Source organism: Typopeltis vanoorti, chromosome 6 (assembly GCF_054136105.1).
Source record: "Typopeltis vanoorti isolate ZY-2024b chromosome 6, IOZ_Tvanoo_1.0, whole genome shotgun sequence".
In the NCBI taxonomy this organism is placed as follows: domain Eukaryota; kingdom Metazoa; phylum Arthropoda; class Arachnida; order Uropygi; family Thelyphonidae; genus Typopeltis; species Typopeltis vanoorti.
In genome coordinates, this window is record NC_143554.1 from 97,481,216 (window position 1) to 97,495,853 (window position 14,638).

Sequence of the window (14,638 nt, forward strand, 5' to 3'; positions counted from 1 at the left end):
ATTGTAAAGACGATATAAGATGATTATTTTCGAAAAGAAAAAAAAAACGTTATTGATAGTATTTTGCAGCTCTTGAGATATGCAGCGTAGACAATGTGAGTAGCTGGAGTTTTTTTGCACGTCCTCCCCAGACTGTTGATACACTTATTGGAGAAATAAGGCTTGAACAGTATTTTTTCATATATTCTAAATGGAATGGAATCAAGGTGTTTGAGAAATGCCTTATTTCATTGTCAGAGCCGTGTGTTTTAATCAGAAGAGCGGAAGCAGCCGAGCAATGGAAAGTTCTAGCAGAAATCATTGCACTTATCCTATTGCACCTCTCTATCACCAAAACACAAGATTTTATTGGACGAATGACGTTTCGTAGAAAATAATATATGGACAATGATAGTCTGATTTATCATGGAGGGAGTATATTATCGGAAAGATAAACAATTCATATTCGACCATTGCAAACACCGAATACCTCCAAATTTCTTCCATCTTCATCAGTGAAAGAAGACAAAAAGCCAGTGTTGTGAGCGTTGAAGTCTCTATACTTTGACCGAAGAAAATCAGAATGTGAAGGGCTAACACAGCAAATGAATGAAACACAATAGGCATGAAAATTTTGAAGGGAGATAGAGGAATGACGATTGGCCATTATCTGACGAGGGATGTCACATCTGAAGAATTATTTGGATAGCTATGAGAATCACTATCCAAATGACAATCTGTAGTTGTTGAGGCCAGCAGTTGCAGTTTAATTAGAACTAACAGGCTTAGTAAGTGGTAGTGCTCATTGGTGTTTGGTAAAAAGACCAAAAGAACTCTTTTCATTGCACTTCAAGCCTCCGATAAATGGGATGTGATCTTGCACGACGGGACAAAATATTTGATATTTTGTCCCGTCGTGCGAGAATTGGATAGCACATTAATAACTTAATAAATTTCTAATTTTAAATAAAAGGTGAGCATAAATAATGCCGTTTCCAAAGTTATTTATAGAGTATATTGAACATCTAGTTTCCTTTTTTTTGGTGCTATTGTCTTAAAATATCTTTTTTTACTAGAGTTCACACTAGGGTGTGACCAGGGTATTGATATCATGCAAATCTGTGTGAATTTTATTCTTGGTCTCCTTTTTTTTTTCCCTTTTCCAGTTTCCAAAATGTACTAACCTGTTATTTTTTTTATAGTTCCTGGGATATTTATTGTGAGTTCCTTAAATCTCCCCATCGGGATCAGTATGGAGTCAGCAACTACAGCGGCTCAAAGAACTCACTCCTAAGCTAAAAAAAAATAAAAAAAAAAAAGGCTTCGTTGTCAGTCATTTTTAATAATATCGTAATTTAATATATTTTTGCAAAAATCGCGAGTACACAATTAAGGCTACGGAGTGAATGTATTCTCTCTCTCTCTCTCTCTCTCTCTCTCTATATATATATATATATATATATATATATATCTTGTTTATTTTAAGAGAAAACATTGCTTTCCCGCGGAATGAACTCGCTAGTTTCATATAAGTTGATACACATCGTCAAAATTCCAAACCTCGCATTGTGAATCAGTAAGATAGTGCAGTTTGCTGAAGGATAATGACAATAGAATAGATATAAGGAATTAATAAACGAGTAAAAACACAATTAAAAGTAGATAACTGACTTCAAAGCATGGTAGAAAATGCAGCTAGAGAAAATCTGAGGACTAGATGAAGTTATTAATAAGACATCTAAGGAGAGAGAGAGAGTGTGTTGGTAATTAAAATATAAAAATAAGATCACAGTTGAAGGGCAAAATGTCATTGACAAGGTGGGGCAGAGAGATTTTGATAATCTAAGATTATCATAATCTATCGTAAATTATTATCAGACAGCTTTAATTTCTGAAATCTCTTACACGTATAATGTTTAATCACTATACTAAATCTTTACAAATACCTGAGTTTTAAATTTTACCTTCACCGTATTTGTTTTCTTTGCTGACATATTTTATCACACTTTTTGTTATTAAAAGTACTATTATTAATAGCACGGGAAATACAGTCACATTGGGATAATTAAAATACTTTTTCAAACTATTACTCCTGGTATCAACACAAAACAAACTTTTTAAATATAATAAAAAATAATTAGCACATAGATGAAAAAAATTTCCGCTACACACACACACACAAGGCTGGTTACAGATCTCGCAGTAAATCATAAGAATTTAGAAATCATTAGAAAGAAAAAGTCCGAAAATTTTGATATATAAAATTTTCGGACTTTTTGGACAGAATATGTATCCCACCAGATACATATTCTGTCCATTTTATAACTTAGCTTTAGTAGGCATTTATCACGGACTTAGACTTAAATTTTTGTATATTAGCTTCAATAACACATAATGCTATTTCTTTTGATTTCCTTTAATGGTTAAAGTTCCGTTTATAAAACTGAAGATATTTGTTGTAATCGGATCTCAAAGGATAACGTGTTTCCATCTGTCATCTTTCCGTACCCTTTAGCTTTCTACATAATCACCAGTTGAGTCCACGTGTAGAGTTCAAATTTTTCTAAATACTAAAGTTCCTTAGCTCCAATCCTTTACAACTATATTGCAGAGAGAGAGAGAGAGAGATTTCAATAAATGTTTACAGTATACTTTAAGTACTGTATTGCCTTTTTTAGCAAAATGTAAAAAAGTAAACAAATTTCAAAATAAAACAGATATTATATAAATATAGAGGATATTGCTCTTTCATTTCATGTTGCACTTGACAACAAGCCAAACATGGTGATTTTTTTTTTCTTTTTGAAGCTTAAAACTCCATTAATTTAACTGTGATTCTACAAAAAGCTGATTAAATTCTCAAATCTCTGTTTTAGATATTGATTCTGCAACATTTTAATACAAATGATAGTGACCGCAGGTAGACAATGCTTTCATAATACTCGCCACAAGTCTTTGCTTTGGAGCACTAGCAGGCCAAAGAATTCTTGAGTGTGGAGAGACGTCTCAAGCTCGTCATTGTGTGAAAAAAATAAACAAAAAAACCTTAGAATGTGTGTGCTTCGTATCTAAAGAGGCATACGCACATTTAAGTTCTTTCATTTGTGCGTGTGAGAGAGAAAAATAGGACTTAAGCATTCAATGGAATGTACAGTAGGCATTTAAGGTCAGTTTCATTATTACATCAATCTCAGCTGAATGACTGACTCATTTAGCTACGTATATCATTTGATGATATATCAAAAATTTATTTGTTTATTTGTGTGGAGTCTCCCCACCCTTTCCTCCATCTTGCCTTTGGACTGGTTGAGCTCTCCTAATGAAGGATTAAAATCTATGACTGTAGATCCGTGTGTGTGTGTGTGTTCATGAGACCGGTTTGCCCGTTCTGATGGACGAAAAACCAGAGTATGAGATCGCTTAACTCACCTTTAGTCGAAAGAGTCCAAATAAAGGTTCCTCACGTCATGGACAGGAATCGGACCCAGTTCTTTCCCACCAAAGGGCTTCTATACCGACGGAGCTACGGAGGCTAGAGCCTCCGTAGCTCAGTCGGTATCATATCAAAAATGAAACGAATGCATCGACATGCGTTTAGTTTATAATATTGCTTCTAAAGGTTCTTTGACTCGCGTTAAAATAGTGATTAACTCCATATCTTTTCTTCGCTTTAGTGTTGACTTAGCATTACTTTTAGCTAGTTATTTTCAAGAACATAACGTTTCGTCATGTACCATGTCCTGGGTTAACTGCAATTTTTGTTAAAAATCTGTATAATTTTTCACCTAAAATAAATTCCAGCATTTTTATCAAAATTCGTAACTGGCGAGGAGGGGTTGCACATGAACTAATGTTTTTAGACGTTCGCAAGAGCAGAATGTATTAACTTCGTCATGCGTACTACATGAATTGAGGGAAAATTCCATCAGTTTTCTCTTAACGTCAACGTGCAACTTTTTCCTCAGTTTTCCTTTACTATTGCTGTTGAATCGGATAGTAATAACTACTACTCATCGTGAAAACCAAAACACTACTTTTTTGCTGTGCCAGTGACGCAAGTCACTAGTATTGCAAAAAAGGAGTGTTTTGGTTTTCAAAATAATAATAATAATTTATCTAAATCAGTGTTTCTTCAAGTGCATCGTGGATATAGCTCTCCTCTTGGTAATTCAGACCATTACTTTATTCAAGTTTTCTTGTGACACCCATCCCTCAGCTAATCTCAAACGGAAAGCGCAATTCCTTTGTATATGTATACTATTGTAGTTAGCAATTTTGGAAGAGTGACATGAGATATCATGGTTAAAAAAACTGATCACGAAAAACTTATGAGCTCAAGAATCATTACGAAGTGATAATGCTACTCTACAAACAGTGAGGATGATTATTTATGCATCCACAAGTCAACACTTGACGTTGTGAAAAACATTTTCCCCCCACAAAATCCAGTGTTGACTTATGAAAAAGTGAGAAGGCCGTATTGACCTCAAGTCGCAACACATTTTTTCTCTCACTTTTCATGTGAGAGAAAATATGTGTTGTAGCCTAGTCAGTAAAAGCAAGCATGCACCTCTGTCGAAAATACCTATCCGAAACTCAATATTCGTCTTCCTACGGTTATGACAAAGTTGTTGTTTTTTTTTCACAGAAAAATGGGCTAGTTGGATATGGAGTCTGCCGAATAGACAGACTCCATTTTGTTCTTATTGTGTATGATAGTTCTAAACATAGATTAACTTATATTATTTACTTTGAAGAATAAATAATATAAACTTGTACTATTTACTTTAAATAATAAGAATATGCCTCTGGCAAAATTCAACTTCTCTGCAGGGAGATAATAAAAATTGGCATATAGCCCATTTAATAACAGTGAAGATATTCAAATGAGGAAAGCATTTTAATTTTTTTTTCTCATAAGAATCTAAATCTGAGATTGATTTATTATAAATGAGTAAGGAAAGAATTCAAATTATCAGCGCTATGAGACCAAACCGGAAAAATATCGCTTACAAATGGTATCTAAATTCTGGATTTTAAGGTGACTGCTAACTTCATTTCTTAACAAAAAATGTTTTTGCAGGTTGTTCTCATGACTGATAGTTTGCCCTTCTATGTTGCTTTAATATTACCCGTTTTGCTTAATCTAATACTAGGACTGCATAGTTTTCTGTACACTCTGAATATGTCATTGAAGTATTGATGAAACGAGACGGTTTAATAAATATAATTTAAGCTTAAGTACTTTTCCAGTACACAATAGTGGTGTGTAACATGGAACTGGGTCCGAGGGAAGCCCTACAAATTACTGGGCCTGACTTGCATATATTTTTGCTCTTGTCCGTAGTATCAATTATGAGCTGACCCTTTTCTGGGAGTGAGGAACACTTTTACTGGGGGGCCTGAATCCCCCCCCCCCCCTTCCCATCTCGTTAGCCTTGCGTCCAACACGTATTTTTTTCCCTAGGTTTCGTTCCATTTATTCGTCATAATGAAATGTCCTTATTTATTTCTGTCCTCAGTGTACAATTTTGAGTACTTTCCATTTCTGTTCATGAACATCTTTGCTTTGACTTAATTTTCTATCTTCCTTTCCAGTCGTTTGTTTTTAATATAGTATTTTATAATACATACTCATGCTTTGTTGTTATTGTCGTTCATGCGGTTTTTACATGTTTCAAATCCCGCATTTGATATATATATATATATATATATATATATATATATATATATATATATATATATATATATATATATATATATATATATATATATATATGAACCCCAGACTCTTCCAATAACTTGTTCTCCTCAACCTCTGCGTGATTTTTCTGTAGTATTTCAAGTTTATTTTCATATAATTTCATCCATGAATCCTTTATATACACATGTAATGGCTTTTTAAAAACAAATTTATGTTACCACTATCTGTAATATTTGCGGTTGCAGCTTTCATTATCATCATGCACTTAAAGAATTTATTATCAACAGACCTCCATGGAGTCAAGAGACTCGTCATGGTAGGTCCCGCTCTCACATGCACAGCTGATCGTACCTCGACTTAAATGCATTCACCGTCCCTGCACTCGTCACACTCTCAGGCAATGCATTTCAATTACCCACAGCTCTCTATGCAAAAATCTACTCCTCATACCCACCTTATACAGCTTCCAGGGATGGTCTCTTCTTTCCCTGTTATCGAGATATTCTATGAAAATTTTCATCCATGTTAATCTAGTAATTACCCCTTACTAACTTATACGTCTCGAGCATGTCTCCCCTCTTCCTTCTATCCACTAGACTCTGTAATTTTCATTCTCTCAATTTGTCCTTATATTCCAGCTACCAGAAACCAACTTAGTCAATCGTCTCTGAACCCTCTCCAACATCTCATCCTCCTTTTGAAAACCATATCTGAGCAGTAAACCCATATGCTGCCTGATAAAAGCATTGTACAATGGAATCAAAACATCCTTCTACAAGTCAATATTTTTCGCATAATTTCCATAATTCGTTGTGTTGTCCTCAAAATTTTAGCAAAATGTCTCTATCCTCCCCCCCCCTCGAAATCTTTCATCTCCTCCACCTCTCCTATACTCTGTATCCCATCTTTGCTTCTCAAATTTTAAAATCTTCTACTTTGCAACGTTAAATTGACATCCGCTCACACACACAACACTCGCCAATTTAAACAGTCTGTTTAGATCCTCTTGCAAAGCTACATCTGCTCTACTTATCATAACACTCCCCAACTTTGCATCATCTCCAAACAACTTTATATCACCATCAAACATTGATGGTGATATACAGTGCCATTTACATACAAATTCAAAACAATGGATCCATAGAACTCGCCATTAGTGACTTTCCGCTTCTGGGATATCACTCCTCCATACACAACCTGCTGATACCTGTCAGACAGCCAATCTCCAATCCAACACACTGATCTACTGTCCAATTTGTTCCATTTAATTATTAGTTTTCATTTGGCAATCTATCGGACGTCTTTGAAAATCGAAATATATACTACTATATATCCATCTCCCCTTGTCAAGTTTATTAATCACTTTATTACAATACGTAAGAATATTGCTAAAACATTATCTTCCTTTAGAAAACCCATACTCTCCATTAAAGAGAATTCTACTGCTGTCCACTCAATTCTGAATCCTTATGCTCTAGCTTCTCGAACACCTTGAACACAACTCCAGATAAGCAGATTGACATATAATTAGTCTTATCACCCCGTTTATAAAGCGGAACAATTTTGCCATCTTTCCACTCCTTTGGAACCTGGGCTAATATAAGACTCATGTTAACAATGTAATTTAAAGCTAATTCAAATTAAAAGCCAAAAGGCTAGTTTTATGGCAATTTAATAGTTATTAAATGGATAAGAATCCTATTTTGTTATATAGCCAGTAAGTGAAACTCAAGATCGAGAACTACGATCTAAGAGTTTCAATGCCGAAAAAACTATCGGCGAAGGCAAATCGAAGCAAAGGTGGAGCAAGCTCCCTCACTATTCTTGATATTCTCTCATAATGTAAAACACAGCTCCTAGGAGATGTATTATTGTTTTACATTATGAGGAGAGGTCACTACCCAGACCGGTTTCAACCTTTTTTGAGGTCTCATCAGTGAGTAGGTAGACCTAGGAAAATATCAATGCTTAGTGAATGTTTTACATTATGAGAGAATATCAAGAATAGTGAGGGAACTTGCTCCACCTTTGCTTCGATTTGCCTTCGCCGATAGTTTTTTCGGCATTGAAACTCTTAGATCGTAGTTCTCGATCTTGAGTTTCACTTACTGGCTATATAACAAAATAGGATTCTTATCCATTTAATAACTATTAAATTGCCAGAAAACTAGCCTTTTGGCTTTTAATTTGAATTACAAAATACAAGTACACCTTTATGGCATTCGTATAGTGAAGGTATGTAAGTTCTTTTCACTAAGCATTGATATTTTCCTAGGTCTACCTACTCACTGATGAGACCTCAAAAAAGGTTGAAACCGGTCTGGGTAGTGACCTCTCCTCATAATGTAAAACAATAATACATCTCCTAGGAGCTGTGTTTTACATTATGAGAGAATATCAAGAATAGTGAGGGAGCTTGCTCCACCTTTGCTTCGATTTGCCTTCGCCGATAGTTTTTTCGGCATTGAAACTCTTAGATCGTAGTTCTCGATCTTGAGTTTCACTTACTGGCTATATAACAAAATAGGATTCTTATCCATTTAGTAATTTAAAGCTGTTAAATTCCTGCAACATTCCCTCAAGATAAAATACGCGGCGATATACTATCAAGTCATATGGCATTGTCGATCTCAAGTTTACTTAATTCCTCATATACCTCCTGCTCACTCACCGTCATTGGTTCATCCCCCATTCCCACTGCTCTCAAGTTTTGCATTATGTTACAATGAATACATTAATGAACTGCTCATTAAGCACATCTAGTATATCCTCCATATTTATCATCCTTCCTTCTACTGGCCACATTTAAAAAAAAAAACTTTTACCATCTGGTGGAAGATGTGACACTTCATTTACAACATCTTCTGATGAGATAATCAAATCCAAGACCCTCGATCCAGTGTGTGGTGACTTCTGTTACGTACTGCTTAAGGTAGTTATCCTTTAAAAACTCAAATTCATTCTCTTTGGTTCCTGATGCTGTCACTTCATTCCAGTGTATATTACCATAATTGAAATTCCATAATGATCACCACCCTTTTCTTATTAGCCAGACTAATTTGTCTAAACATTTCCTTCTCACTGCCTTCCATATTACCAGGCCTATAGCAACACCTTACTAAATACTTCATCCTATCCAACTCCACTTCACACCATACTGCTTCAAAACCACTGTCAGTATTTGCTCCTTGTATCTCGACCCTAGATGGGCCCAACTCCTTTGTTATCATCAATAACATTCCTCCTCCCTTTATGCTTTGTCTGTCTTCACGAAAGACTACATATCCATCCTTCTCTATTCCTATCAGAATGTCATCCTCTTTCATCCATGTTTCACTTATACAATTTTTGGGTGAATGAACTCTATCAACGCTACAATTTCATTCTCCTTGTTTCGAATACTTCTAGTTTGCACACACTTGCTCATTTCTGTTTCTATAACAAGTCCCACTAACCCCCACTTCTCGGATATGATTCCCCCATACTTCCCCCCCCCCCTTCCGTCCATTAATGTCTATCATCACTGACATTATACCCCTCCATATACCTAAATGTCATCCCCCCCACATCCTTGACTATTTTAATCCTTTCTTGCGCACTCACACATCTACTCTTGAAACCACATCTACACTTTTCACGCAGTATCCTCCCTGTCCACTCTGTGTTCCTTCTTTCTCATTCTCTTCGCTCTCTCTCTCATTTAGGCCTGTTCCGGCCACAAAAGCCATCGGTAGGTCTCTTTGGACAGACAACCTTGTCCTTTTCCTTGATGGTTCAGAATGAATTACTTGTGATCAGCTGTTTGCATTTTTTTTAACATGGTCCATTAATTGTGGTTATATTTAACTTTTCTATTATTTATTTTGATTCATTAGGATATATTTTGTCCTTTTTCTCATAAATTCATTTTAGATGTATTAGTCTATCTTTATTGTTCAAATTTCACTACCATATAGTAGCATTAGTAAAGGTAGTATTCTATAAATTAATCGAGTACCAGTTTAGGCGTAATCATTAGAATTTATTACACTTTTTGGTGTTTTATAATTTTCATATTTGTGTCATTTTTCAAATGAAATAATGCATTCTAAATATGTAAAAGAATTAACTTTTTCCAACATTTTGTTATTTATTATTGTTTACTTTTAGTTGGATCTTGATTTTTAGAAGTCATTGTTTTTTTTTTTTTTAATTTTTCTGTTGAGATTATCATTCAGAAAAACTTCGGCTAATTCTTTTAGATTAACAATAGCTTTCCCAAGATTGTCTTCAGAATCTGTAATTATCATCTGGTCATCAGCAAAAATGAGTGCGTTTAAATTCACATTACAGGATAGTTTGATTTTTTTTTTTTTTTTGATGATTTTTCTATTCCGAATTGCAGATAGAGAACATTTCTGTAACTCCTCGATGAAGTGAAGCTTTTGCGATATTATATTCCTATTAGGGCAAATTATCATGCTGGAATAAAATATGTCGTCGCAGGAAAATATCCGAATCTTAAATGAAACATTCACATTGCAGATACAAAAATATAGTATGTTCTTTTATTAATTATAAACCTTCCTCTATCGAAAGTAGTAGTGATAAAAGGTAAAGAAAATTAAATTTGCAGTGTCAGCAGAAATTTAAGTCAAGTTAATTAAAAATGGGGGAGAACTAGGAAGACCTGATAAGATATGTGGATATATGTTCTTCACAATGAAACTAAATCTTTCCCTTCAATTTCATGAAAGGGAAGATTCCCTGATGTTTGATATCTTACAGCAGATTCTATATTAAATATCTACTAAAAATTTCTGATTTACTTATTTTACCAAGTAAATATTTCCTTACCAACGAAATGGGCAGTAATTGTCAATTAGCAATAGCGATTAAAATTTATTCTTACAGAAGTTTTTTTATACCTATTCTACATCGAAATTTTGTAACAGAAGACTGGCGTGTATTATTTTGTGAGATCATAGGAAGTTTTCTAACATTCTCATAGCAACGCTAGATAAAACACAATAATTCTTCTTGTCAAAACGGGGATTATGATTTAACTAGTTCTAGCTCGCTGATTTTTTTAATTGAAATTGAGTTTTATAGACATAAGTTATGTGTTAATAAAGCCTACCATTCATATATTATCAGGTATTGTTTTTTTGTATTTGTATAATTTGAATCTGTTTTATACGTTTTACTTTGTTTATTCTGACCTACTTATACCAAACGCATCTGATTATATTAGACTAGACTAGATGAATCACAATAAAGGCATAATGAGGATTCAAAATCAAATATTTATTATCTTCTTCTTGCAAATGTACAACAACCAACTATAACCACTAATTCTAACACAGTGAGTAATTAACATATGCAAGCTGTTTCTTGCTACAATTTGAGGTAAGGCACTCCCCGTGCTCACATGACTAGAATTAATGAGAGCTATTTACAAATGTCATGGATTAATAGAAGTAGCATGATTTTTGTGCGATCACAGTATAATACGAAATACCTTTGCAAATATCGTGTCAAAGATTCTATATAAAAAAAAAGCGTCTTGTTGTGAAATACACATAAAATAATGGTAATGATAACTGTTTGCATCATGATTCATTAAATAGTTATGAACATATAGGATCTTGGAGCACAACACATTATTTTTCAGAAAATATCACTTACAATACTTATCAAGATAAGCTCAAATATGTACTTGGCATCTATTGTCACTAAAGTTGAATTTTCATCATATGAAAGTATTTAATTTTAATTTAACATCTTTACTAATGAGTTAAATGGATTGTACTAGGAAATTACGACACTACTCAGGCGTATAATAACCATTAATAAATCATAAAGATACTGACCAGAACTAAGAATTTTGTTTTCATAGGCATTCTTAAGAAATTGTGCAAAGTTTTCCTCTAGAGGCTTTCGAACATCCAAAGCACATCTGAACTTGGTCGTTAAAACTGCATTTTATATGAAAAAGTTCTGAAAATATGCAAATTATACTATCTCAGTCTCTGAAAAGTAATTTCTTGCTTTAGCCGAAAGAAAACACTCAGCAAAGCCACTACGACAGTTAGTAAGAAAAGAGAAACGCACAGGAGTCCTAGTAAAACATATTCAGCTGAAGATGCACTGAGTGTACTGCCAAGAAAATACGTGCTTGTTTCTTGCAAGTTCTGCGATTTAGTTTTCATGCCATCATAGAAAGTCTTCTGAGAAATTTGAGAAGTTGCGTGGTCCAATATAGTATCAACTGTGTCATACCAGAAAGATACACTTCTGTTATTAAGATCATTCTGAACTGCTGGACTTCTGACGTCAGTTGAGAATACCATTATCTCTTGCTTGGACGTAGTAAACTCTGGCCAGGTTTCAACAAATTCAGGATAATTTGGATTTCTGTAAATAGAATAAATAAACATTTAAAATGTTTTTAATGTTAGATAAGTAATGTAAAATTATACACCATCCTCATCCCTTATTAAAGCTTTAATGTATTTTCTAAAATACCCAGTTTTATATTTTATTAAATTTAATGTAATTTAATTTCACGTAATTTAATGCGCATCTATGTCTTAACTATTTCACTTTTCATCAAACTGCAGAATTAAATTTGAAAAAGAATCAATCAGAATAATATCAGATGAATTTTAAGCTTGATATTAAGTAGGCATATATCTAGTAGTAATAAGACTTAAGTATTGGCTGTAATAACTATATACCATTAAATTAACGATTAACTGCATCAAACCATCGTTTAAACTACAAACAAATATTTCAGTCTACTTACCCATTTCTTGCAAAGTTTGAAATTGAAGCTACAGTTCTATTCGTGAGAAGAAGTTCGTCAGCCTGGAATGAAGGCATCTTGTGGACCAACCCAAATGTGAAAAGAACATCATCTCCGTGGCCAGCTTGGATAAAGGAAGGTTGAATGGAAAAGGTTGGTCTGTGTTTAAACTCATACATGTAGACGCTAGCTTTCTTGTTCTTTGTAAGTAAGCGGACAAACTTCTCCACATGAGCTTTGACGTAAATATCACTGCAGAAGTTTATGTATTTCTTTCTCAGGTCAGATATTCTGTCCATAAAGAGATACTCATGCTTAACAATTCTAGCGAGAAGAAGATTCTCCTTCTTTGTGAAATCGAGGAGGTTATTATCGATGAGTTTCCCGAAGTCTTCCTCTGTGAGTTCATTGTCCAGCATTTTTTGATAAAAAGGAGTTTTGAGAGCATAATGGGCTAGCAAACAAAGAGATCCTTCATCATTGTTAATGCCGGCCATGACATCTACTGGTGCATGATGACCTTTCTCTACGGCTGTTATTGGTGTTTCTGTGATTAAGATACCATCGATGACAGGGCGCCACCTCTGTGGAATTTGAAGCGATTTATCTAGAATGGTGTCGGAAGGAATTTTCTGAAGGCAGGAGATCGTAGAAGTAATGGAAGGGCGAAAGCAATTAGTCAGTTGTGCTAGTCGAAGTGTAGCATTCAGTGGATCGTTATCAAAAACCCAATCGCTAATTGCTACTCCATTTTGCAGGATTACACGATTGAAAAGCTTCTCCTTTTCATTAAGAGGTGATGTTAAGTGGATGCTTGCGCTCATTGACCCAGTAAATCGTCCAAATAAGGTTATCTTATCGGGATTTCCTCCAAATTTGGCAATATTCTTTTGTACCCATTGTAAAGCCATTCGTTGATCTAACAGGCCTACATTCCCGGGTGCCTCTTTTGTCAGAGAGCTCAAGAACCCAAACACCGAGACTCTGTAATTGACAGTGACGACGATTACTTTACCTAAAATTGCTAAATAGCTTCCGTCAAATTGATTGGCATCTGCATAATCAAAACCTTCTCCCGCTAGCCACACCATCACCGGGAGTGTTTCATGTTCGTTAGTAGCTGGTACGTAAATATTTAGAAGAAGACAATCTTCGCTGATTCTTGAATGTTCTGGCTTCAGCAAAGGACTGATAAGTTCTGGAAGATGAGGTGGTTGATAGCAGGCTGGACCATATTTGGTCGCATCATGAACTGCAGACTCGGAACTCAGTTCATGAGGCGGGAGAAATCGAAGTTTACCAAGTGGTGGCATAGCGTAAGGAACGCCAAGAAACTCGTAGATCTCAGAATTTAGCTTCTGAGATTTTCTTCCTTGAAGAACACCGGAGCTGGTAGAGACCCTGTGAGTTAAAAGAGATGCTGCTAAGCTAAAACTGACGAGAGAAGCGAAAACAATAAGTACTTTCATCTTCGCTGGTTTTTCCTAACAGACTAGTCAGATTTACCAGAAGTGAAGTTCTGATGACACTACCGGTACTGCGATATATATACACACTCAGAGACCGGCCATCTGGCATGCGAATCACGTGTAGATGAATATCAGTTTTGCTGTCAGTGACCCTGCCCATGAGCAGGTGAAAAATGAACAACCAGTCGCTGACTTTCTTTTGAATTTTCAGACATGCGCAGTCACCGTTGGCGCAAACTCCGACCTTTCATTTGAAGGACAACGAGAAATCGAAGTCATTTTGGCGAGATTGGTACAGCCTACCGTGCTGTTACGTGTCCCTTCAGTGTTTAGCGTATGCGCGCGCGGAAGAGTGAGACTTAAAGGTAACAATCTGTCATTTGGCGCGTTTTGAGCTTCCGAACACAAACATATTTCAAAAGATCTTGTTCTTCTGCTTCTATTCCCTTTTTTTTTTTTTTTTTTCGATTGCAGCTACTTTTCGTCACTCGAATATTTTTTAAAAAATATATATTCTAGGCTTTTAGAACTTTTTTATAGCGGATCTAACAGCCATTAAATAAGTCGTTAAATTAATATTCGAATTAAATTATATCTTTATACAATAGAAAGATTGTTCGAAGTGGAAAGCGAAAATTTGTAGTGTAGTTTAGAGAAGTAAGAGATCCAAAATTACACCCAGAAGGATCCCCCTCCCCT

The 14,638-nt window shown here is 34.9% G+C and overlaps 1 protein-coding gene across 1 annotated transcript; it reads right to left on the reverse strand.

Moving 5' to 3' along the window:
- Positions 1 to 10,948: 10,948 nt before the first annotated feature.
- Positions 10,949 to 13,970, reverse strand: LOC150105737 (cholinesterase-like). The gene is made up of 2 exons (XM_090395047.1): positions 12,471 to 13,970; positions 10,949 to 12,079 (listed from the first exon to the last, which is right to left on the reverse strand). Exons 1-2 carry the CDS (start codon positions 13,937 to 13,939, stop codon positions 11,683 to 11,685), a joined length of 1,866 nt encoding a protein of 621 aa, XP_090251173.1. The 5' UTR covers positions 13,940 to 13,970; the 3' UTR covers positions 10,949 to 11,682.
- Between the last annotated feature and the right edge of the window lie 668 nt (positions 13,971 to 14,638).